Genomic DNA, 24349 nt, shown 5'->3' with positions numbered 1-24349 from the left:
TTTTCAATTCAAGGTGCATTCTATAGTTACGAAGAAAATCACACCAGAGTATTTTAGAATTGTTTATGACTTTTTAGTCAAGGTGATTTTTTTAAATCTATTGTTTCTAGCTATAAAAATGTCTAAACCTAGATCTATTAAAAAAGTCTGGAAAACACTTTGAAAGGCACAAATTTTCATGAATACCACACATACATTCATGGTATACACTACTATACCAGCAAAGTTTTATACCATGAATGCAGAGTATTATACTAAAGACCCCAACATACAGTATAATGATGGCTCAGTGCTGTCTAAAATATGTGTTATGAGCTCAGTAAAGGGGTTCAGCATACAATTTCATTTTAATAGGTACATTTAATACTAGTATTGAATAATTTATCTAAAACTATGAATACATTTATCAAAATCCTTTAATGATTCTATCTTTGGAAGTAGAAGTATATGTCTGGATCTTGATCAAAGAAGCGTTCAAAAAGTCTTTTGTCTTTCTGGGTTCCAAAATAGGACAAGATAATTTCTGGTCCTCATTCATCTTCATCCTGAAAGACCAGTGTGTTCCTGTCCCCCTCTCCTTCGGTTGGACTAAATGTTGGAGATGTGGGCGGGGTCATAAGGTCCATCTCTGGTAAAGGAACCATCCTCGCCTGACCATTCATCCCGACCTCTACACTAATCTGAAGCTCAGGAGGGGGTGGAGGCAGATCATCCGGTGGAGGAGGGATGGCAGAGGCATCGATACCACCTTCTGGAACCCCCATCTTTTCAGGGAGGTACACAGCATCATCGGGTCCTCCAGTTAGGGGAGGTTTCTCAAGCCCGGTGTTGGGGTCGTAATACCCCTCGGCGGCGAGCTCTTCGTCGTTCATGTAAATATTTTCCTCAACGTTGCGGTTTCCATTGGCAAAGATAGGGTTCTCAAAGGCAGCATGGTCAGGAGTATCCTTAATGAACAAAAAAATAAGAAACAAGAATATTATTGAATCAAAATTATATACAGATTGAAATTTCAACACAAAATATATATTTCTTAAATGATAAATAATGTAAACATTGTGGATGATTAAATATATTTTCACTCAAAATTAATGGACAGTAGAGAGGTTAAACTGAACCTAACAAGGATATAAAAGATGAACTGAAGAGAGAAAGAGATTTGGGTAGGATAGAGAGATGGAAAGAAAGACAGATAAAGATTTGGAGGACACAATGTGACACAATGGATCAGGGAAAGGAGGAAGAATGAGAATAGAAAGAGAATGCAGAGAAGGGTAGAAGGAGAAAGAGGGTGGGGGTGAAGGATGAAATAGGAAATACAAAATACTCTATAATAAACACAGTCTGATATTATATGATATAAGGAAGGGTCAGCATGTTGGCAAATCCATAAAAACTTCATTCAACCCTTTTGTCGGTCCGTCTACAATTATTTTCTTCATTAAATTCACTTCATGAACTGTTCAAGTTATGATAGTTTGAGATTATTGGAAAAGAGATTCAAATCATTTCAGAAAATAGCCACATAATAGTGGATTGATATACACATTCTATTGAATTGTCCATGAATGAGAAAGTGTTTCATGAAGACTGATTTCAGTTATGTACCATCAGTATAATTATTGAAACTTACATGGCTCTGGAATGGAAGCTCGACATTGGTTCCTGTCCTATACGTCACATGACCTTCTCTCTTTGGCGTTTTCACAATTCTACAATAAGACACAAAATGGTAGATTAAGACATATTGTTAAAAACTCGGCAAAATTATAAATTATTTAAATTGTTAGAATAATTTTTATTCTACTAATTCTCATGATCTGGAATTAAAATTTTGGACACATATTTTCATATACTAGAAATATCTATTTTGGAGGAATGGTTGGGCAGGGGTGTGTTTGTATAAGCCCCCTCCCCATGAAAACAAATATTGCAGAAACATATTACATGCATTGGATTAATGAGATAATCTTGAATTCTTTTCATGTGAAAATTTACAGACTTTCTCAATTTGCTCTCAAGTACAGAATAATTTTAGTAGTGTATGACAATGAGAAAATTACATGAAAATAAAAATCTTACCCAGTCCTCCTTCTGATAATCAAGAAGACAATAATTGCTAAGATAAGAACCAGGATTGCACAACCAACCGCTATGCCAGCAGTAGCTCCAGCATCTATAAGGAAGATAAGATTAAAATAAATTCAATTCAGTTAAGTTTCCTGGAAATAAAGAACACGTACAGGAATCATAATTGATCCTTTGTGGTCTGGAGTTATTTTAAAAAGAGTTTAAATTTATGAAAATTTCAAAAAATTAAACATAACTTTATTATCTACAATTACATTTTTTTAGTTACTGTTAACACAACTCTTTCTTAATAGTAACAAGAAAAAGTATAAGCACCAGATTTATAAATCAATGCTTTTATGTGACAAAGACAAAGCATTCATATAAAGTTAGGTGTATATCCACCATTTTTTCTTTAACTTAATGTTTGTTTGCCATTGAGTTGCATCCATGAGTCTAGTTAATATTTCTGCTTTCTCGTATCAAGTAGGCAATCTAGTACTGAATGTTGTGCCCCTTCTAACGTCTGACACGGGACACGGGGGGGGGGGGGGGCTGAAAACGCACTTCTTTCAATATTTTATGCCTAGTCGTTACTCATCTTCACCTTCCCGCCCTTTTCCATTTTCCCTTCCCCTTTTCATTCTGCCTTTGATAGTGACACCAAAGATGTGCCTTTCCCCCTAAGATATGCAATTTCATCTCTTTGCCATTCCTTCCTTTTTCTTCCTGATTTGGTTGAATGGATGAAGAGCATATTATTGGACTGCAAACGAAAATTGAATTGATGATCACACTTACTTAGTCCTTTTTGCTTCAGGGCTTGAGCTGCACAGTTCTCTCCTGTCCATCCATCTCTGCACCTGTATTAGATGAACACATAAAAATGGTTTGAAGATTTGTATAGAGAAATAACATACTGATAAGTCAGCTGCATTATTCTGTACAAGATAATTCGAAATGAAAGGTTAGATTATTTTTTTTACAGACAGGATGGATACTCATGAATCTGAAAATTATATATCAGGGATCAAGATGCTTTCAGGCAACAAGAATTGTAAAAGAGAAGATAAAAAAAAACTTACTCGCATGTTCCATCATCCAGACATACTCCTCCATTGAGACAAGGGCAATTAGGGATCGGATCAGGAAGAGGTCGCGGCTCCATGGTGGCTGTAAAACAGAAGAATCAAATGAATAATGACTGCACTCAGCATGCATTAATAACATGATGGCACCCGACTCCGAAAGAAGAAGGAGGAGGAGGAGGAGGGGAGAAGGAGGAGGAGGAAGAGGAGAGGAGACATGAGAAGAGGAAGAGGAAGACTAGAAAGGTTGAACTCACCACTTCTGCATCTTGTTGTACTTCCTGTTTGGAAGGAATCACCATCCGGGCATCCACAGGCATAGCCTCTTGTTCGTGTACTACCATCACTGACCGGTATCAGGAAACAAAGATGACTGCATGGACTATCCTCACAACGATTCACAACTAAATAATAAGCAACAGAAATTAAGCTTGAGGTTGAAAATTTGTTTGCGTCTATATTTTAAATCAAATTGAACATAAATTTACCTATTTAAGCACATTTCTTCTCATTTCATAAACGTTTTTTATCTGTATTGCAAAGAAGCAGCCAGTACAGTGTCGTGTTGGGATCGGTAATTAGGGAAGCGTAATAAAGGAAACTTTGCAGAAAGTTATACAGTTCAAATCACAAAGTATTTAATCATCAGTTGCAGTTGACAATTCACACTTTGAAGTACATGAAGATTCAGATATAACAGGAGACGATGAATATAATAGTTTCGAAGTATATTAAAGATTAAGATTCGGAGTGAAGTTAATATAATATTCGATGGACGTCCTATTCTTGAAGTCAGTCAGTCTATCTGGATGAGTGTGGGTCTAGTATTCTATCGTTCGTCTTCTCTAATAATCAAGAAGTCTTATTTATATCATTTGTTTTGGGGGTGTAACTATTTTAAGATGGGAGTGATCTAAACTTGATCTGATTGGTCTACAGGTCACTGTCTATCAAACTTTCTCTGGTATCAAGGGTGTGGTGATGCTCTGTGCAAGTGACTGGGGCTGGAGTGTGAGTCATACTTCTTCCATGAAGTTAGCTGACGTCACTGAGGGTTGGTCTTTTTATGGTCAAGGCTTAGCAGTTAAATGGTATTGGGGGTTTTGGGATTCTAAGATGACATTGGGGGAGTTTGTAAACAAGTGAGGGTGAATGACTGAAAGGATAACAGGAAGTTATATTCATACTACATAACAACAGACCGCCATTCAATTGTTTAGCTCCTACTATCTTATTTATCACAACCCTGAGTAATCATCGAAAACGGCTGTATGTATACCAAATTAATTTAAAGAATGATGACAATAGTATAATGATGATACACGATTATATAAACATGACAGAAATTTATTCTATTTTGAGCACTTAATCGTTTTGAAAATTTACAGACCACGTAGATTACAATGGAACATCATACTCATTTTTTGTTATCTACCATAACTCCTACTCTCTTCATTATGAACCTACCATCGAGGTTATATCTCTGTTCCTGATAGAGCTTTAGTCCACTAGGTTCATTAATGTTGGGAATCTCAGTCACAGAAACACCACGTCCTAGCTTGTCAAGACGACGGATCTCCCCCTCAGTCCCAAGGGCAGCAGTGGTGAAGAAGATGCTATTCTCAAAGACATCCAAATTTCGTGGCCTGGACAAGGCTGAATAGCACGACAAAAGGGAGATAATAATGTTATTGTTTCAGTCAAGGAAATGCCCTTAATATAATACTTGAATAAAAAAAATGACTTGCACCCATTGCCCGATTTTTATTTAGATTGACCCATCTAAAAAAGGGAAAATCATAAATTGAAAAAATAGATTTCAAAGTATTACCGGGTTCAAACTGATGGAGTTTTGTTTTAGATTATCATTCCTTTAAGATCAATAATATTTATTTTTCATTTCTAGCTTTAGTTTCATAACTCAATATAAAATGAATTTCAGTGTCTGTCTTGATCAAAAAGCAGGGGAGGGGAATTGCTGATGCACTTGACGAAATTTTTATCCCAAATAAATTATAGTGTAGGTCACTCATGTCAAGTTGCTTTGAATGCGGTATCAATACAAGATCTAAGTTGTAAACGATTATCTTTCTTTTTTTATCCAACCAAAGGCAATTTCAATGATCATGCATTCCATCCAACAAAAAAATGTGGACCACTAATGTCAACCAAGAATGATCTTTAGCTGACAACGTTACTGGTTTAATGTTATGTAGACTGTGGTGAAAGAAGACACCAATAATTGTTATCCAACTCACTTGATGCAGCTCTCAAGATCTTTCTATTGGAACCATCCCAGTTCATTGATTCGATAGCATTCCTGCTCTGATCACACCAATATACTGTATCTCTGTTAGCAAAGTCAATGGCCAGACCAGTAGGCATCTCAATGGTTGTATCTACCAAGATCTGACGTCCATTACCATTCATCCAAACCATTTCAATCTTAGGTAAGGCACCGATGTCAGACCAATAGAAGACCCTGTTTGGGAAGACAAGGTTTGATGTGTAATAGATGTTCATCCACTTGAAAAAAGGCATTCCAGTCTTTGATCTCACATGAAGTTATTATCTATCAAAAATTGGAAGAGAACACTCTTTCTTGGTTCAGAAAGCAATCATGGCAAGTTTGCAACAGCTTGAAATTGATTACTAATTGTTATGATTCTCTCTGTGTCTATCACATTTATAATAAAAAAAAAAAAGTAAGATGCCAGAAAAGTGAATTGAATTTGTGCCGTTAATAAAAGTTATTGTCTTGACCTCTGGCACATGCTACACATTTATAATGACAAACACATAATACTCTCATTTGCAGATGTAAAAACAAATGTGTCTATGAATGTACGACCGATTCAAATAGTTTGCAATTCAAGCAAATAATCAGAAATCGGCTATTTCATAAAATAAAAAACGTTTTTGTTCGTCTGGCTCCCATTTTTCTCATTCTTCCTTCACTTCACGAACTGATCAAAACATAATTATTATTATAACCTTTCATTGAGTTTGGAGTACATGTTTTAAGGAATTTCCCAAATAGCTTTTCAACTTTAATTCGAATCATTAAAATAGAAGAAAGTATTATGATATTGATAATCATTTGAACAGGATCAAACGGTTGTGTTGCCTGTTTATGATTTTGATTGCAGTGGATAGTCAACTTGGTCTTAACAACCAAGGGCTCGGTTATAAAATCAGAAAATCAGACTGCTTGAACTTTGGCGTGATTGGATATAAGCAGGGGCGTCGATCCATTTTTCAGATTGGGGGGGCAAAATCAGGAATCAATTTTCCGAAGGCGCTCGATCACACAAAACAAACAAACTCACACACACATATGCCTATATATGTGTACATATATATATGTATGTATACACACACGCGCACACACACACACACACATATATATATCTCACCAGCAGATTAATGCGAGCGCGAAGCGCGAGCTGAAAATTTCGATATTTCGATATGAAAAAAAATGAGTTTAATGGACGTTTTTGATAAAGAAGATATATATCCAACAAAAGATTATTGCAAATCGAAGTGGGAGTTCTATTGAGGTTTAGAACTGAATACGGGACCATATTCACCTATTTAATCATGGAAAGTATGGGTTTTTGTTACAGAAATGATGCGAGCGCGAAGCACGAGCTGAAATTTTTTGATATTCCAATCTGAAAAGTGGACATTTTGAGCACGATTTTAGACGAAGAACGAGTTGTGTATCTCAATCTCGCTTGCTGATTTCTGTGTAACATTACAATCTTATTTTATTTTTAGCACATGCGGAATTATTGGGGGGGGGGGCAAAACGATATGTTTGCCCCCCCAATATTTTCATTGGTGGGGCGATCGCCCCCCTGCCCCCCCATAATCGACGCCTCTGGATATAAGTAGGGGTATTCTCATAGGAAGCGGGACCTTTTTAATTTTTAGGTGGTCCCTCCTAACATTTAGCTTGATAAACTTTTTTTTTTGCTTGTCCGATTTTTGGCTTGTGTCCATCCCGAAATTTCAGGTGGACCCCTCCCCCTAAATTGTTTTCCTTCCGCCGCCAATGGGTATTCTCCTTACCCTCTTCGGGGATTAACAGCTAAAGCAACCGGCATCTCAATACCATCCTCTACCAGAACTCGACGGTAACGCCCATCCAGGGTAGCTGTAGAAATGGATAGGGAGGGATGAAGACCGTCTCTCTTCTTCCTCTTTGAGTTGTTATCATCACCTTCATCTGTTTCCTCACCAAGGTCGGTCCAGTAAAGGTTTCTGAGACAAAACAAGGGTTAAAAAATCGATGTAATAAAGCAGTATATAAGTAGCATTGGGAAAAGTAGCATCGGGACTGGCCTTATTCAGTTAAAGTCATGTGTATTCCCTTGTATCAAGCACTAATCAAGTTACATAGAAAGTGTAAACAAACCTGACTGAAGATTCTTTCTGAAAACACCATTTTACTCTCCTGGACGTTTCAACTTCTTTAAAAAGCACTATTACCGCTATACGTTACTTCATTATTATCCTCCTTTTCGGACGGCGACTTTCTGAGGAGATTTAGGACTTTGGAATTGCTTAGAATTTGTGATTTGAAAAAGTGTAATTCTTGAAATTCTATCGTGCAAAATTCATATTGCGATCATAATGTAATGAGTGGTCTAGCGTTAGAGCTTCTGCATAGACGAAAGATAACAAACTAATCTTACCCTCCAAACCAATCTACCGCTAAATTTTGAGGGCGGTAAATATTTAGAAGTGGTAATTCATCGGGTACTGCGGTCTCATCAATGTTTGGTATATAGGCCCTCATCAGAGCAGGTATAGCAGGATCGATCCAATATACCACACCTACATGAGAAACAAAACAGAAAGAAGGTGTGGCGTATCGCTTTATAATGAAAACAGTTTAAACAAAAAATTGTGGAATAAGAGGTTGAAACGTTGATTTTTGTCAAGGACAAGCATATTAACCATAATATCATAGTCCTGCTGGGAAATTGCTTTTTACGTCTCGAGAACACATGCAGGCAAAGTTCATTTTCGCCTAATAGAGCACCAATTTCACAAATTTGGCAATAAAACGCTTATCCTATGCGTTAATACTGGATACTAGCGACTCCGCCATTTTGTCAAGATATAGTCAAGAGAATATAATGTGTGTGTGTATTTGAGTTTTGTCAGACGTATATCAATCAGATATGGTTATTTACGTCTGGGACCGACCTTTAACGTCACCATCCGAAAGACGTGACCAGGGCTCGAACCTCTGCATCAATTTGTAACATTCCCACAGCTTGGATTACAGACGCACGCCACAACGCCCAGAATATAATATCTACCTTCGTCAAAATTATAATCCAGAGAACGGACGATTCCTTGAGTTGTTAGAAGTACCCCATAGTTCTTTGTCTCATCGTCGAAGTAACGGACTTCATCATCTTCACCAAAGAAGAACTGAGGTCTAGCACCTAGGAGAAAACATCAATCAAAATATGGGTAATAGTGTTCAGGCAATAAGTGTGGCGGTACAGGTGGAGGGGGGGGGGATGGTTATTCCTTGTGGTTTTCAAAATGAATACGTGGAAAACCATAAAATATGTATTACATGTATTTTGTATTTGGTTATATGATTTATAGAGAAAAAAATCGAATAAAGTCCTTAAATAAATAACAATGAATAAAAATTATTTGAAAATAGAAGAGGAGGAAGGAGGAAGAAGAGCATGGGGATAACCATACTTTATCTTTATTCAAAATAATGAATTCATCTTTGGGCTATCTTACCTGCTCTCAAATTACTATGCTACCTATATGCCACTTTGCTTTTCCCCACGTGACCACAAGTTAACCAGATTATTTTCTTCATATCAATGGTATCACATTTTACTTTACAACGTATTAATAATTACAATGATAACTTTGACATTTGAGAATCAGTAGAATGCAGATTTTCTTCATTAGATATGAAGTTATTATTTTAAAGACGGAATTTATATTGACAGGAACAAATCTGACAAAAGTAATTAATTATCACGTTTTTATGACTTTATCTTCTAGCGACAAGACAAACCTTACGAACACTTCTATGAACAATCGATTCCAGTGATCGCACCGCTAATGGATGTTTCAAAAAGCTAGTAAAGCTACGCTTGGAGTCACGAACGACCAGAACATAATCTTTTGCTGAATCTGATTACCGTTTTGATTCGCATCTGCTAAAACTTGAAATATGATCTGTGTGAATTTAAATTCTTCTTAGCTTGCAATTCAAAAGTTTAATTATCATTATTATTTGATCAGGGATACATGTAATTCAGACCGACCTTATCAAAATAACAATCGTTCGAATTGCGAATAATGATAGTAATACCATCATCAAACATTTTCATACTGTCAATTACCTATTGCCTTGCAGTATTGACCTCTTAAGAAGACCCCATCATCTTGGTAGCCCTCAGAGCAACTACATTCATACGATCCCTTGGTGTTTGAACACTGCTGTTGACATGGGTTGTCTAAGCACTCATCGATATCTGCGTGTTCACACAAATAAAAAAGCATATTACAACTTTTATTAGGTCAGAGGGGAAAGTTATAACCGGTTAAAGCATTCCAAGATCTATCATACCTTTTTTTAAAGCATCGTAACATCGACATATTTCTAAATTCATTTCAATGATCGAATCTTGTCATTATTCGTAATGGAATTCCCTCTCTTTTAAACATTTGTCTCTTTCTCTGTCTCCCCCTCTGTCTCTTTCTCTGTCTTTTCTAAATTCCTCTAACCTTCACATCCTGATCTATCATCTGCTAATTGATGTCCATCTGCGCATGAGCAGTAGTATCCTAAGGTCAACGGAATACACACTTCCTGGCATCCTCCATTGTCTTCTGAACAACTACCAGAATCATCTGAAAAGATGTAAGATTAACAAAATGGTAAACACCTTGTGGAAACGTCTACCATAACATGTGGACATATCCACATGGACCTGGCCACAGAGGACTATCTATTGGTACTGGGAGTGCTGTGACAATGCTCAGCAACCCCAGTAACAATAGAATAATCCTCCATGGACAGGTCCCTGCATATGGATTACTCAATTTATAAAGTATACTTTACTCATTGATATTGCTTGATAATCTTTATTTCACGAACGGCCTTAAGATCGGACTTATGATTATATTAGTACATCTCAAAAAATTATTACAAAAGTGGTATAATTGTTAGAATAAAAACTAGCTTCTGATAATAGACAAGTATAAGGTAAAAGCTGATTGAACATCACATAATCATATATTTTCACTATTCCTTGCAATTTTTACCGAGCCCTTATCATCACTTAAAATAAGAAAACGTAGCTATCTGGTTACATTAGCCTGGTTAAATCAAATAACCTACAATATTACATCAACATAATTCATTATACATTAATAGAAAAAATCCTATGAAATAGAGTATAGGGTTCGACTTACAGCAGCCATACTCATCTGACATATCACCACAATCGTCCTGAAGATCACAAACATTTTCTTGAGGAATGCAATTCTGATTGACACACTTGAATTCATCAGATGTACACTGTCTTACTTCCTCACCTAGTTAAAAGACAAGAAAGACAAAAATACTATCGTCTGCAAATCTTTTCATCCTTAATGCCCTGTATTAACACATATTCCAAAAATATACACGTTCAACATAAGGAAAGAGATTTGGGATGTCGAACTGTTCAAGAGGACAGGTTAATAAAAAATTATTGAAATTCTTACGTTTACAACCCCCGATCTCTACATGATCTTTAAAAGCTCTTTAGTTTTCTTACTGTTCTTTACAGTTCTTCACGGTTGTAAACGTTGTAGCCAAAAATCAAAACGATTTTATTAAAAATGAAATTTGTGTCCTTTGACGTGGTATTACACTTTATATAAATCAACCTCAAACATAGCATTGGTAATGTAAAGAGTATACAAGATTTAAAATGAATACGTACACAATTCGTGGTCATTTTCATCGCTGGCATCACCACAGGTATCAACGCCATCACAGAGACCACTCCGTGGAATACAGAAACCATTATCACAACGCCATCTTTCTTCTGGATCACAGGGTATGGATGCTAGAGAACAATAGAAAAAGTAAGAATGCCATATAATCATATAAGTATGAGAATGGATCAACCTCTTTTTCTTATATTTCTTTGTAACAAATCAATGATGCTTTCGTTCTAGTTCTCTGATATTAAATAATCTAAAGAGAAAACAAAATAGCTGCATATGTTATTACAATGCTAAATACTTCTAGGGTCAAATTTTGTCAATGAGGTATATAATTATGAACAGTATAAATCAACAAGTTTTTTCATTATTTCAGTCGACTTAATACAGGTCAAATGTTTAAAAAGTCAGGAAATAACTTTAAATGTCTATTATTTATTATTTTTGCATGTATTTTAATCTTCAGACGCAGAATTAAGGCAAACATGAAGCTTGGGACTAGACTATAAGAACTTACAGCATAATGAAAGGGTTTCATCGCTACCATCAGGGCAATCATTGGTACCGTCACATCTCCAACTAAGAGGGAGACATACCGTATCATCACAGGTAAATTGGTTCGGATAGCAGTATAAACCTTGAGGAAGTCTGGTAGCTGCCAAAATTAGATAATCATAGAAAAGAAGGAAAATCAGAATAAAGACACTCACAATTGATGGGAAATCTGAATTAGTCTGCACATCACAAAAACTAGCATGTTATAGGTCAATCAGCAATATTACATTCTTGACTCATTGTTAGTTTTTAAACTATAAAGTGTCTTCCATTGTCTTTGCATTCGTTTTTTATCGTCACCATGGAAAATCTATTGATGTAAAAGACACATTTCAATAAGTTAAGCAAAAGGTTCATCAATCATTATATCTCTCAGTATATTAGAAAATTCTCTTCCTTAAAATCGAATTCTACGTGTTTCTCGTTTTGCTTCAGTGGAGCATAATTCTCTGAGTTCATTGGCCATTATTTCTTCAAACGATAACGGGTTACGATACACGCTACCTGTTACGCCCATATTAGGTATCTACTTACGACAGTCTATTTCGTCTGATGAGTCTTGACATTGACTGGTTCCATCACACACAAAACTTTCATCAATACAATGACCACTGGCACATTTGAACTGACTTGGGAAGTAACACATTCGTTCCGCTGTCAAGAAAATATGCGAGAAACATCTTGTAAATAATTTCTCTTAAAAGCAATACTGATATTGTTCAAAAATATTTCTCATTACAAGGTCAGCAAGATGGCAAACATCGAAAGCTGCGAAATTGTTTGTGAAACTTAAGATAGACCATTGCGTATTCTAACAACCAACCATTGTTATTAGTAACAATAGGTCGTATTCTCCGTCCTTGACCATGAAACTCCAAGATACACTGAAACATCTGCTGGTTCAACAGAAAATAACACTTAAGACGGATATGATTTAATATAAACATCACTATTCTACTTGGTGCGTATAATGTATGTACTAAGATATTATATCCTACCGCTGCCACTTGTATACCAAGATGGAAACAACAACAAAAAAAAAGGAAAAGAAAAAAGAAGAATAGAATGAAAAATAGCAAACGATATTATATCCCACTGCTGCCACTTGTATACCAAGACGGAAACAATAAAAAAAGGAAAAGAAAAAAAGAAGAATAGAATGAGAAATAGCAAACGATATTATATCCCACTGCTGCCACTTGTATACCAAGATGGAAACAACAAAAAAAAAGGAAAAGAAAAAAAGAAGAAAGAATAGAATGAGAACTAGCAAACGATATCATATCCCACTGCTGCCACTTGTATAAAAGGACTAAAACAAAAAATAAAAGAATAAAAATAGGACTAGCGAAAGAGATAGAAAGCTGGAAAGAGAGGGGTGGGGTGGGGGTCGGGGGAAGAAGAGATCAAGAGAGGAAGAGAGAGAGAGAGACGAGAGACGGAGGGGGGGGGGAACGCAGACGAGAGAATAAAAAAGACGAGGAATAAAGAAGAATTTCGGATCAATAGAAAGTGTGGGGGGAATGTCTGAGAGAATTTTGTGTGTGAAACAGATAAAAATAATTATTCGTTTTAGTAATGAAAAAATAAATACTCACGACAAGCGACCTCGTCGTCCCCTCCGGGACAATCTTCCTCAAAGTCACATACGAATCTCTGTGGGATGCACTTGTTTGAAGTGCAACGGAACTCGCTCTCTGAACATTGTCTAAAAGCTGAAATAAATCAAATGATTGTAATGATAGTAACATTACAGCTACTTAATTCTTATACTACTTGTATTGATATTACTGCTGCTACACAACAACAACAACGAAAACAACAAAACTACTACTACTACTACTACTACTACTACTTCTACTACTACTACTACTACTTCTACTACTTCTACTACTACTACTACTACTACTACTACTACTACTACTACTACTACTACTACTACTACTACTACTACTACTACTGCTGTTTATGATTATGATTGTGTTTTTATATCTGCTTCTTTCACTATTAGCATTGGCTAAATAGAGACATAATGATGAAAAATGATAAGAAATTAAGAAGAATATAAAAAATGATATTCAAAGAATAAACACCATTTGTACCATATCAAAATGAGAAGAATATTGACAATAAAGGGTAGCAAATAAAATGTTAGTGCCAATTCAGTAAAGCAAGAAGGACCTTTATAATTTCAGTTGCTTCTACTTACTACAAGTTTGCTCATCAGATCCGTCAGTGCAGTCATTCTCAAAGTCACACACCCAACGTTGAGGGATACAGTCTCCATTTACACACTGGAACTCACCAACTTCACAAGTGGCCGTAGCTAAAAGATAAGAAGTTTTCATGAAATGTATTTGATTGTAGTCTCAAATAAACAGGAATCACTGTACCACTGCTAAGATTTCTTTAAAATATTGCATTTTTTTTCATTTAATTGACTCTGTTTCAAACTTGATTACCCTTAATGATCCCACTCCATTCACACAGCTTTATCTATGTAAAGTTTTGATTATTGGTGAAATATTGAAACACAGAGAGGGAGAGAGAAAAGGAGAGAGACAAGGGAATTTAAGATAATTTATCACAAAAATAAGTAGTAGAATGGCGAGCTTCTATACCACAATGTCTTATTCAGATACGAACATAGTCAAGGGATAAATTAGTCTGCTAGTTACCAGACCCTTCACTGACATTCACTGATATTCAGATCTTGGTAATTCTGGTAATTTAACTGTGAAGAATTCTATACCAACATTTTTTTTGACATTTTCCCCCCGATCCTACTCACCGCATTGTTCTTCGTCAGAGTTATCCCGGCAATCATCATAACCATTACATACAGCCCAAGACGGCACACAACGGTAGTTAGACACACATGAGAACCAACCACTTGGACAGGTGGCTCGTGTTTCTGTAATCATATACAGACATGATATAAGCATGCATTAAAACCCGTTCAGTGTATGAATACACTTTGTTCAAAGGTTTGAGGTAGGGAATGCAATAGTTATCACCTACATAATATTGATAATTCAGCAATATGTAACAAATACGATACTAATTAAGCAAAATGTAACCAATATTGTTATTTTTTCAGATCAGACTGCTGTTTGTGAGTTTCGTTCCTTAACAGATCAGGAGGTAACAAAGATATATCAAATTGAATGGATTGTGACAAAGTCAGAATAAGAAATATGAAATTATAGTTTCGTTTAATCACCAAAGTCTGTTCATCCTTTCCATGTGTGTATTCTAAATGATATTTGCGATATCGGCATAGTTTATTCAAGATTTAGTAATGGAAAAAAAAACATGAAAAGGAAATTCACAATGCAAACATTTATCGTCCTACCAGTGATAACATGTCATTTCATACTGCGGCCAATGATAGTCATTCTAATATCAGTAAGACTAGTTAAGAGGAACTTACGACATTCTCTTAAAGGTTCATCGCTGGCATCTCCACAGTCATTGTCGAGATCACACACCCATGTTTGTGGGATACAGTACCCAGTACCACACTGGAAATAGCCTTCAGAACATCCTCGTTGAGCTTAGGAACAAATATAATGCAAAACAAATTACAGATAAGGAAGGAATCCGGTAATGCATTTCATAAGCACCAAATAAAAAAAAATGAGCAATGACAATGATGAAAACGTTACGAATTTAAGCTTAATCATTCCACTCACTAAGTTAGAAATAGCTGGACCTAAAGATCAGTACGTGATCATGACAACCATGATAATATCATGAAATCATGATTATGATTCAATCTTTGACGAATGTAAAACTACCGCTCCATCTATAGTCCTTCTGGAATAGCTCATGTTCTCTGCCATATTGTGAGTTCTATTTCCACATCTACAGAAAATGGGGAAATTTTCCTTTAAAGATAACCAAGTTCACCTGCATTATTATTATCATTGAATGGCCAACCATGATTATTACTCTAAAGATGTTGCAGACTCACTCCAAATTTTTAGGCAACAAATGCTTGCTTCTGCGTCAACTTTGTTACCACATCATCCTTGTTACCATATCCACAATTTATGTACTATACTGAATTCTCTTCTCACCACACACGTCCTGTACTTCATCAGAGCCATCCGGACAGTTATCTACTCCATTACATGCTAGAACATGGTTAATGCATGATCCTGTACCACATCGGAATTCCCATGGCTGACATACTGTCGTATCTGAGAAATAAAAAGACGTATAAATTGACCTTGAATAAGGGAAATGAGCAGAAATTAATTATTATTTTTACTTTTTAAGTTGATAAGACACGTATCTTCAGGTAAGAATGTTGGTATATCACATTCTGATTTATGTTCCTTTTGTTCAGCACACACGGAAACTATTGCTCATTTATTTTGGGAATGTCCCCTTACTCGTCGATTTTTAGATGATTTTGAAAAATACAGTCTTAAAAGTGAAATAAAATTATCTTTTAATGACTTTGTATTTGGCATACCAGCTGGAAATTCTTCTTTTAATTTTGATATTTTATATGCCAAATATTATATCTTTTCAACTAAATATTTAAAAGGAAACTTATCATTCTCATCATTTCAAAAGAAATTAAAGTATCAGCATGAGATAGAACGAACTATGCACATGCAACAAAATAAGTTTATTGTATATCTTGATGAATCGAGGCACATCGAGCTTATTATAATTATGTATTGTGTATATGTATGATATTGAATTTGATGTATCACATACATTTTGCATTTGTTTATATGCGTTGTGGAGAAATATTGAATAAAGACTTTCTTTGAAAAAGAAAAAAATGTTTCTTTTTCAGTTATTTTAAAATTTCTTTCAAGAAGTGTTTGACAAGTGACGGAGTTCCATATTCAGTTCTACATTGTTGGTTATTGATCGCAAGGCAGATGTCCCAAGAGTATTTGTTTTCTTTTCCTTTGAAGGAGTAGTCTGTACTTACTGCAATGAGCTTCGTCGGATCCGTCCAAACAATTGCCTTCTCCGTTGCAGATCTCAGTAGATGGAACACAGGCAGTATCATCACACTGAAAGGTCCTATCAGGACAGTATCGAGTAGCTATGATGAAATAAAAAAATAAAGGGGAGAAGGATTCAATCAAGTATGAAGATTGTGGTGTTTACGTATTAGAAAAAAAATAAAGTGGAAGATGGTGGAGTAAAGGTTGAGGTATTTGTCGAGAAGCAGACGGAGAGGGAGAAGGAAACCGATGAATGCAATAAGAGAACATGGGACACACTGGAAAGCTGAGAATGGGGTCTCAGACACAGTCACTCTTGTTCTGGTCAGGTACTCTATAAAGAGAGATATTAACAACCATGTTATCTTGTCATTTTCTTGCACGGTAGGGTCGCTGGGTGCACTTCATTTATTTTAATTTATATATAATGATAATAATCAAATAACTCAACCTTTACTCAACCATCTAAACAACCATAACATTTAAAAAGCTTTTATGCAATAATTTCAAAGAGCCCTCCATATTTATGCAGATAACTAACACTCGATCTAGTTTTATGTTCTAAGTGCGATTTCCTGCTTAAACAACTTACGACAATCCACAGGCTCGTCAGACCCATCAGAACAATCCTTCTCTGTATCACATCTCCATGACAACGGGATGCATTTTTCTTGGTTGGCACAGGCGAACTGACTGGACGAGCAGTCTGCCAGACAGGTAACACCGTCCTGATCGAGCACGAAACTGTCTGGACAAGCACATGTGAAGGTCTGACCACCAGGGGCAATAAGACACATGTGAGAACAACCTCCATTGTTCGATCCACAGGGATTGACGAGAGCTGAAAAGGTACAAGTGTTAACAGTTATTTGTGTGTCAGGAATATTATGACTTTGGGGTGTACGGTTAATGGAATTCATTACGTTTTTATTTTCAGTAATAAAATCTTCAAACTGAATGTTGTCAATTGTAAACCCCGCCTACCACCGATCAATAAGATAATACGGTGGATATATAAGTTTAGTATTATTATCACGTAGGCCCACAGGGTGAAGCCTTGTCCCATCTTAATTATCTAATATATTCGGTTATTACACTCAAATGATACAGGTTCGAACAATTCAATTATATCCAATGTTACGAGAAGTTTACACAAAAGTCTAATTGTAAAGTGGAAGTAAAGGTGCAATTATAGAGGTTCATAAAAGATCAAATGACGAAGAATGGGGACATACTTTGGTCCTGTCTGAGTGGATGATAGATATGTATATCCATTGGTAGCTGAAGGGTTTCTACATACTCCATGATGTGCCGTCCACCGAGTTTGTCAAACCGACGTATCATTTTCTCATTCCAGTCTGTTATGTAGACATCATCTTCGAAGAGTGAGATGGCAAAAGGGTGCGCCAATGGTGTGCCTCGGGTTGGTACTATATGGAGGGTGTTACCGTCCAGGTCAGAAAATCTAGAGATCATAGAGACAGTTATTAAGAATCGTGTCTGGGCAAACAATTTTGTGTAATAATAAGTCCATTTATATAGCGCAGTTACTATGTGCATATACTCAACTGCGATTTGATACTTGGTATCATAATTACCCCGGCTGTAGCTGAGACGCCGGGTACCCATTCACCTCACCTGGGTCGAGTGCGGCACAATGTGGATAAATCTCTTGCCGAAGGAAATTACGCCATGGCTGGGATTCGAACCCACGATCCTCTGTTTCAAAGTCCGAAGACTAATCCACTGGGCCACAACGCTCCACGGGACTATAATAGGACTATAATAGATTATTAGTACAATTTCTCTCGTGTGCGACACACCATCGTTTTATAACATTATAAACCATATTTTAAAAATGTGCGGTGATCTTGAATGTTTAAACTTTGGTTTCATTGTGTTTTACATATCTAAAGAAAAAAGGTTCGAATCCTATGTCAAGCTAGAAAACATTGTAATCAATGTTAATCAAAGGAGGCAAACATTGGAAGACAGTGTATACGTTATTTGTAAAGGGGTTCCTTTTTTCAAATCCCATCGCTACTACCATTGATTGGTGGCACGAACATTGTACCATGTGCCCTTCATTCGACAAGGATATAAAAACAACACTCACGCTACATGATTTAGATGGGCATCGCACCAATATAGTCGCTCCGCAGCATAATCAATGGTCAGTCCATTTGGAAAGACCATCCTGTTGTCATGGAAACGAGTCTTTCCTGTACCGTCCATGCCTACACGTCCAATATAGGCATCGAGACCCCAGTCAGTCCAGTACACGTGACTGTTGACAAAGAAATTGAATCAAATCAACTTGATTTAATATTGAGAATTCATGTCCGTTTAATGAAAGAACGAAGGTGATTAATATTAGCTTGCTATTTATTTCAATGGTTCCATCCACTAAAAGTACCAAATAATCGTCCAAATGCAAAACTTTGAAATATTTCTTTTATCTTTTTAAAGCATGTCATTGTAAATATCAAAACTTTTTTATTTATTCATTTTTTTAGAAGAAGAAGAAGAGTACGTTAATACTTCGACTTCATGATTGAAATTAAAGAAAATAATACATTAAGCATTACACAAATCATTTCAACAATTTAATTTGAGAAATCTAAAAAGTATCTATGTAATATCTTACCCATGTTTAGGGTTAACCACCACAGCCCTTGGTTGATCCATTCCAGTATAGACCAAGGTTTTCCTCTGACTACCATCCAGCTCGGCTACCTCCATCACATCGTTCACACTATCAACCCAGTATAGTTTTCTGGAATAAATAATTACAATTATGCAAGAATTGTTCACTGTCAGGATTTAATGTGACATTTTGGATGACAATTATTGATTTTATATTTCAGGTGTCGATCTAAAAAACTTACTAACAACTATTCTTTCAGCGGCTATATAGTAAGTATTTCACTTTCACATGGCAAAAAGATATTAAAAAAACAGACGAAAAATTGAGAAAATCAAGAAAAAGATGTGTCAAGGGGGTCACAAAAGACAAGCTGAAACTAAAATGAGACGACCGTACATTTACTACCATAAGAGCTCCACAAGAACCCATGCCTTTCTAAATTACTACATGGTCTTTTACGTCACAGGTTTTTAAGATCTAAAAGTATATACCTTCCAACCCAATCAACAGACATTCCCTCTCCACCGTTGACGAAGTCGTTGATGATGACCTCACGATCTGTTCCGTTCACCCACATTCGAAGGATGTGCCCTCGTACTATATCCATGACGTAGAGACGACTCTCTGCGTAGTCGTAATCGAAAGCAACAGCGCTCCCGAAGTCGTCTGCGATCAGATTGTATTCACGTCCATCAAGTGAGAGAGACCGAATATAGTATACGTTGCTGAAGATGATTAGAGGATCAATTGCTTTAGGGACGATACAAAAAAAGGAAAATATTATGAAGTGACTTGCATAGATATAAAATATACTTTGACTGGTGCTTGGAAATAGAAACGCTTGTTATCAGTTTGAAATAGCTTTTAGATAGTCCTCTTATGTGCGACATTTCCTTTCACAGGCTGTTGTGGCGCCAGTGTAGTTTAATAAATAAGGAAGGGAGCGACAGGACCTAACGGCGACATCAATAATTATTTTTCTTCTCAATAGACCAGTTCGTAGTTACTTCATGCGCAATTTTGGTCAAATGACCTTTCATTTCTTTCATCATGATAGGCAGATTTCAAAGCAAGATATTACGTAAACTTGCCTTACATAGCAGGATGAAGAAATTGAATAGACCAGGGGACTAGAATAGCACACCAATGAACATTTAATGAGGGTATTTGTTGCATTCCTACTTTGAATGCATATCTTTGCATGTTGCACAATGTACTTGACAAACTGTGAAATACCAGTCGTTCGTGGAAGCATTGTTGTATTTTGTGGATGTAAATAAAAATGACAATTCAAAAGAATATGAATAATCAAGACATCAAAGTTGGTGCTTATCTCATTAGATTTTAAAGCACCATGTCACTTTAGTACAAATGACCTTCTTCTGATCATGCGTAGAATCTTTTAATCATGCGCAGAAAGGAACTACGAACTGGCTTATACCATCAAATGTCCCTGAATTTATGATAATGCAGTAGGGCATTTTAGCAATTATTTCGCAGACGCTTTGTCAATATCCCTTCATTACAAATCAGTCTTTGTCGAAAATCAGTGAATCAAAACAGTAGTGTCGTCATGGACTCTGATCAAACGACATTTGCAATTTTTCGTCTGGTCCACCAACTTTCGACAATGACCTCTAATCTGTCCATTGTGATTTGGCGGTCATTTTCAATAGAATTCTGAACGTTAATTGCAGAAAACGCCTGCGAAGTAGATGCTGAAATACGGTAATGAATAAATCGGACAGACCATTAATATTTACCGATAGTTCCACTCATACTTTCCTGCTTACAGTGCATGTGACTCCCAAAAGAAAGTTAAGACAACAGTTTATCAGCTGCTTTATGAACTGACTTTCACATCCATATTGAGACAATCTCTACCAGTTTATGAATACATGATACGATTTAAATTGAAATTTGTGTGGACGAGGTTATATTAAATCTTACCTGAGTTGTGTTTACACGAGCTCCTATCATTACGTAGGGTGTAGCCATCAACGCACATGCAGATATATCCTCCAACCGTGTTCTCACATATCTGACTACAGATCCCTGGAGTCTCAACACACTCGTTTATTTCTATAATTGCAATGAAAAAGTGATATATTATAATACTTTTATCATCAATTTATTCAAATTTTATCAATAGTTATATCCAAAGAAATACTCTCCGAACTGATATCACTCGTAGGCTGATCTCAATAGAAATTTATCATACTTGAAACGTGAAAACACAATCCAAATTAAATGAATAAATGTCGTGGGAAAACCGGAGAAAATAACTGATAGTTCATTATCTTGTATTGGAGGAAACAATTGCCTATTTCCATGTACTAGTTCATATATCTGCTTAAAATCATACATGTAGGTACATTTGTGACTATGATTCCAGTGTTGTCGTCGTATACAGATTCAGAATAAAGGAAAACAGAAATAAATAGTTACGGTAATACCCAGTATGACAACGCGATCAGTTTATAAAGATTCTAAAGAATAATGGAATAAAATGTCTTTAATAATCCCAAACTATCAACTATTAATCGGAATAGGTTATAAACAGCATACTGATTGATTGATTGATTTTATTTGGCAAGTCACCATAACATATATACAGTAGCATTTAAACAACAGGCTTGCACAGGATGACCCACGAGAGCTCGAAAGCTTATTTCCAGTGGGGTCCTGAATTAAGATAATAAAATGGTTCAATTATACTATTTACATATTAAAAATGAAGGAAAAAATCAGAATTTAGTATCACCAATAAATAAAATATATAGACAATAAATAAGATATATACAAGAATATAACGAAGAAGAAGAAAAGAAGGAGAAGGAAGAGGAGCAACAGAAGAATAGTGGGAACGAGGAGTATAGAAAAGGAGACGGAAGAAACTGATAACGAAGGAAAATAAATAAGGAGAAGAACAACAGCAAAAACGGTGACGACAATAACAACACGAAGAGGAGAATAGGAAGAGATAAAAGAAATAGAAAGAATAGAAGAAAGGACATATCGAAGCTTCAATCACACTATGTAAAATACATAAAAATACCTGGTAGAGAAGAGAAAAGACCTAGGTCAGTATTCAGGCTAAATCAACCGTATAACATATCATTTGCATCTTCTTTTTGACTCTCAAGTGAAAGATATTCTTTCAATTTCCTCTTAAAATGCAAAAAGTTTCCTATTTCCTTTACACAATTGGGAAGGGAATTCCAATGTTTTATAGCATTGTAATAAAAGGAGTTACCAATACTCCCTATCCTTTCTGGTAAGCAAAAGTTGAAATGGCTGTTTCTTGTATTATAGTTATGTATTTCGGTAACGAGATTAAAGTTTGATCCAATGTAATGATTCGATCTATTGTGATAGATTTTATGCACGTGGTGCAAAATAAGCTGCTTTGATTTTTTGTTGACTTCAAGAAAACCTGCTCCAGAGAGTTCGGTATAGCCAACATGGGTTCTGGGATCAGAACAGTTAATGAATCTAACCATTTTTTTCTGTATAATTTTCAACTTCTTTTTATCGACTTCGCTTATGCCACTAAACCAAGCAGGGTTAGCATAGTCAAATAAACTCTGAATAAGTGCAAAAAAGTACTGGTAAGTCCTTTTGAATTTGCTTGCAATCATAAGGCTTATATTAAGTATTCGGGTAGTAAACTTCAGTGTTTGGGCCCGGTCTTACAAAAGATTGAGATAAATTCAAATCAAACTCAAAGTGCGATTAATTGAGACTTTACATCGCTAAACTTACAATTTCAAATCAATCGCACTTTGAGTTTGATATCAATCTATATCATATCGTGGAAGATGGGGACCCTGACCTTGAGTGAGAAGCATGTCCATACATACCGTCACACGTTCGTCCGTCAGCGTTCAACCGGAACCCATCGTCACATGTACAGTAGTAACTATTAGCCGTGTTCACACAGTTATGATGGCATCCAGTGGCATTGTTCTCACATTCATTTACACCTGTTAGTACAACGTGAAATAATGAAGACTAAACTCGACAATCTGAATTGTATGTGTCTCTATGTACGCAAGTATTGAATGCTGTCTAGCTAAGATATGAACGTTTAAACTCATAATAAGCTTGGATGGAGTGTACATCAAGGAGTTGAGATAATTCAAAACAAACCCCAAATCCCAAATCACTACTACAGGGATACATTTCCTAAGTCTCACTGCAGAGTAACACATATTGAAAAGGGAATTTGTGTTTTGACATCCTCGGAGAATAATAGACGTTGAATTTTGTTGAACTGGCAGCATTATTCTATCTATTCAAGCATCAGGGCTTCAGCTGGGCCAGGATCCAACTTGCTTCATATATTCTATCGCTTCCGATTGTTTCAATAATCCCTTTTGTGGTTTAATCTTAATCTTTAAAAAGAAAATAATAAAAAACCTTGAACGTACCGCAGCGGTATTCATCCAAACCATCATTACAGTCAGGATCGTTATTACAAACGAGTTGTTGTAGAATACAAGATCCATCTCCACACATGTATTCACCAGGAGCACATGTAGGTGTGTTTTCATCTAAATGAAGAAAGAAAAGAATAACCATTTCATATTTTCTCATATGTTTACCAATGTAATGAATTACCAATAAATTATACGTATGTAACGAGTTGTTAATATATGGAAAAAGAAAGCTGGTCAAAGATTGAATTTAGAAACCACAATCAAATTTACCTTCTGATATTGGAAATTTAACACTTTTTGGCAGGAGGGAGGGGGTATGTTTTTGATGTATAAAGAAATGAAAATCACATGATACTGACTGTTATATGAACCTCTATCTCAGATAACTTGATATCTACATGAGAAACAATAATTCATTCAGATTCAGATTATAATACATTTTCTTTCTTTTTCAAAGAAAGTCTTTATTCAATATTTCTCCACAACGCATTTAAACAAATGCAAAATGTATGTGATACATCACATTCAATATCATACATATACACAATACATAATTTAAATAAGCTCGATGTGCCTCGATTC

The 24349-nt window shown here is 35.8% G+C and overlaps 1 protein-coding gene across 1 annotated transcript in view; it reads right to left on the bottom strand.

Annotated features, from left to right (window-relative positions):
* Positions 1–398: 398 nt before the first annotated feature.
* LOC121429327 (low-density lipoprotein receptor-related protein 2-like) overlaps positions 399–24349 on the bottom strand; it is a 35444-nt gene continuing 11493 nt past the window's right edge. Inside the window, exons 12-42 of the mRNA XM_041626337.1 lie at positions 23759–23881; positions 23189–23311; positions 21276–21407; positions 19817–20075; positions 19326–19454; positions 18795–18965; positions 17914–18143; positions 17271–17519; positions 16660–16776; positions 15785–15907; positions 15136–15258; positions 14494–14616; positions 13912–14028; positions 13301–13417; positions 12237–12356; positions 11665–11802; positions 11144–11269; positions 10629–10751; positions 9939–10064; positions 9554–9685; positions 8492–8620; positions 7859–8000; positions 7233–7424; positions 5417–5640; positions 4626–4814; positions 3416–3562; positions 3156–3243; positions 2872–2933; positions 2083–2176; positions 1634–1712; positions 399–947 (exon numbers count right to left, since the gene is read on the bottom strand). Coding sequence (XP_041482271.1) covers positions 531–947; positions 1634–1712; positions 2083–2176; positions 2872–2933; positions 3156–3243; positions 3416–3562; positions 4626–4814; positions 5417–5640; positions 7233–7424; positions 7859–8000; positions 8492–8620; positions 9554–9685; positions 9939–10064; positions 10629–10751; positions 11144–11269; positions 11665–11802; positions 12237–12356; positions 13301–13417; positions 13912–14028; positions 14494–14616; positions 15136–15258; positions 15785–15907; positions 16660–16776; positions 17271–17519; positions 17914–18143; positions 18795–18965; positions 19326–19454; positions 19817–20075; positions 21276–21407; positions 23189–23311; positions 23759–23881 — 4664 coding nt within the window. The 3' untranslated portion in view covers positions 399–530. The remainder of the gene's footprint in view (positions 948–1633; positions 1713–2082; positions 2177–2871; positions 2934–3155; positions 3244–3415; positions 3563–4625; positions 4815–5416; positions 5641–7232; positions 7425–7858; positions 8001–8491; positions 8621–9553; positions 9686–9938; positions 10065–10628; positions 10752–11143; positions 11270–11664; positions 11803–12236; positions 12357–13300; positions 13418–13911; positions 14029–14493; positions 14617–15135; positions 15259–15784; positions 15908–16659; positions 16777–17270; positions 17520–17913; positions 18144–18794; positions 18966–19325; positions 19455–19816; positions 20076–21275; positions 21408–23188; positions 23312–23758; positions 23882–24349) is intronic.

Source organism: Lytechinus variegatus, chromosome 1, assembly GCF_018143015.1.
Source record: "Lytechinus variegatus isolate NC3 chromosome 1, Lvar_3.0, whole genome shotgun sequence".
Classification (NCBI taxonomy): domain Eukaryota; kingdom Metazoa; phylum Echinodermata; class Echinoidea; order Temnopleuroida; family Toxopneustidae; genus Lytechinus; species Lytechinus variegatus.
Note: the sequence above shows the minus strand (reverse complement) of the source record. Positions and strands in the feature narration are given on the sequence as shown.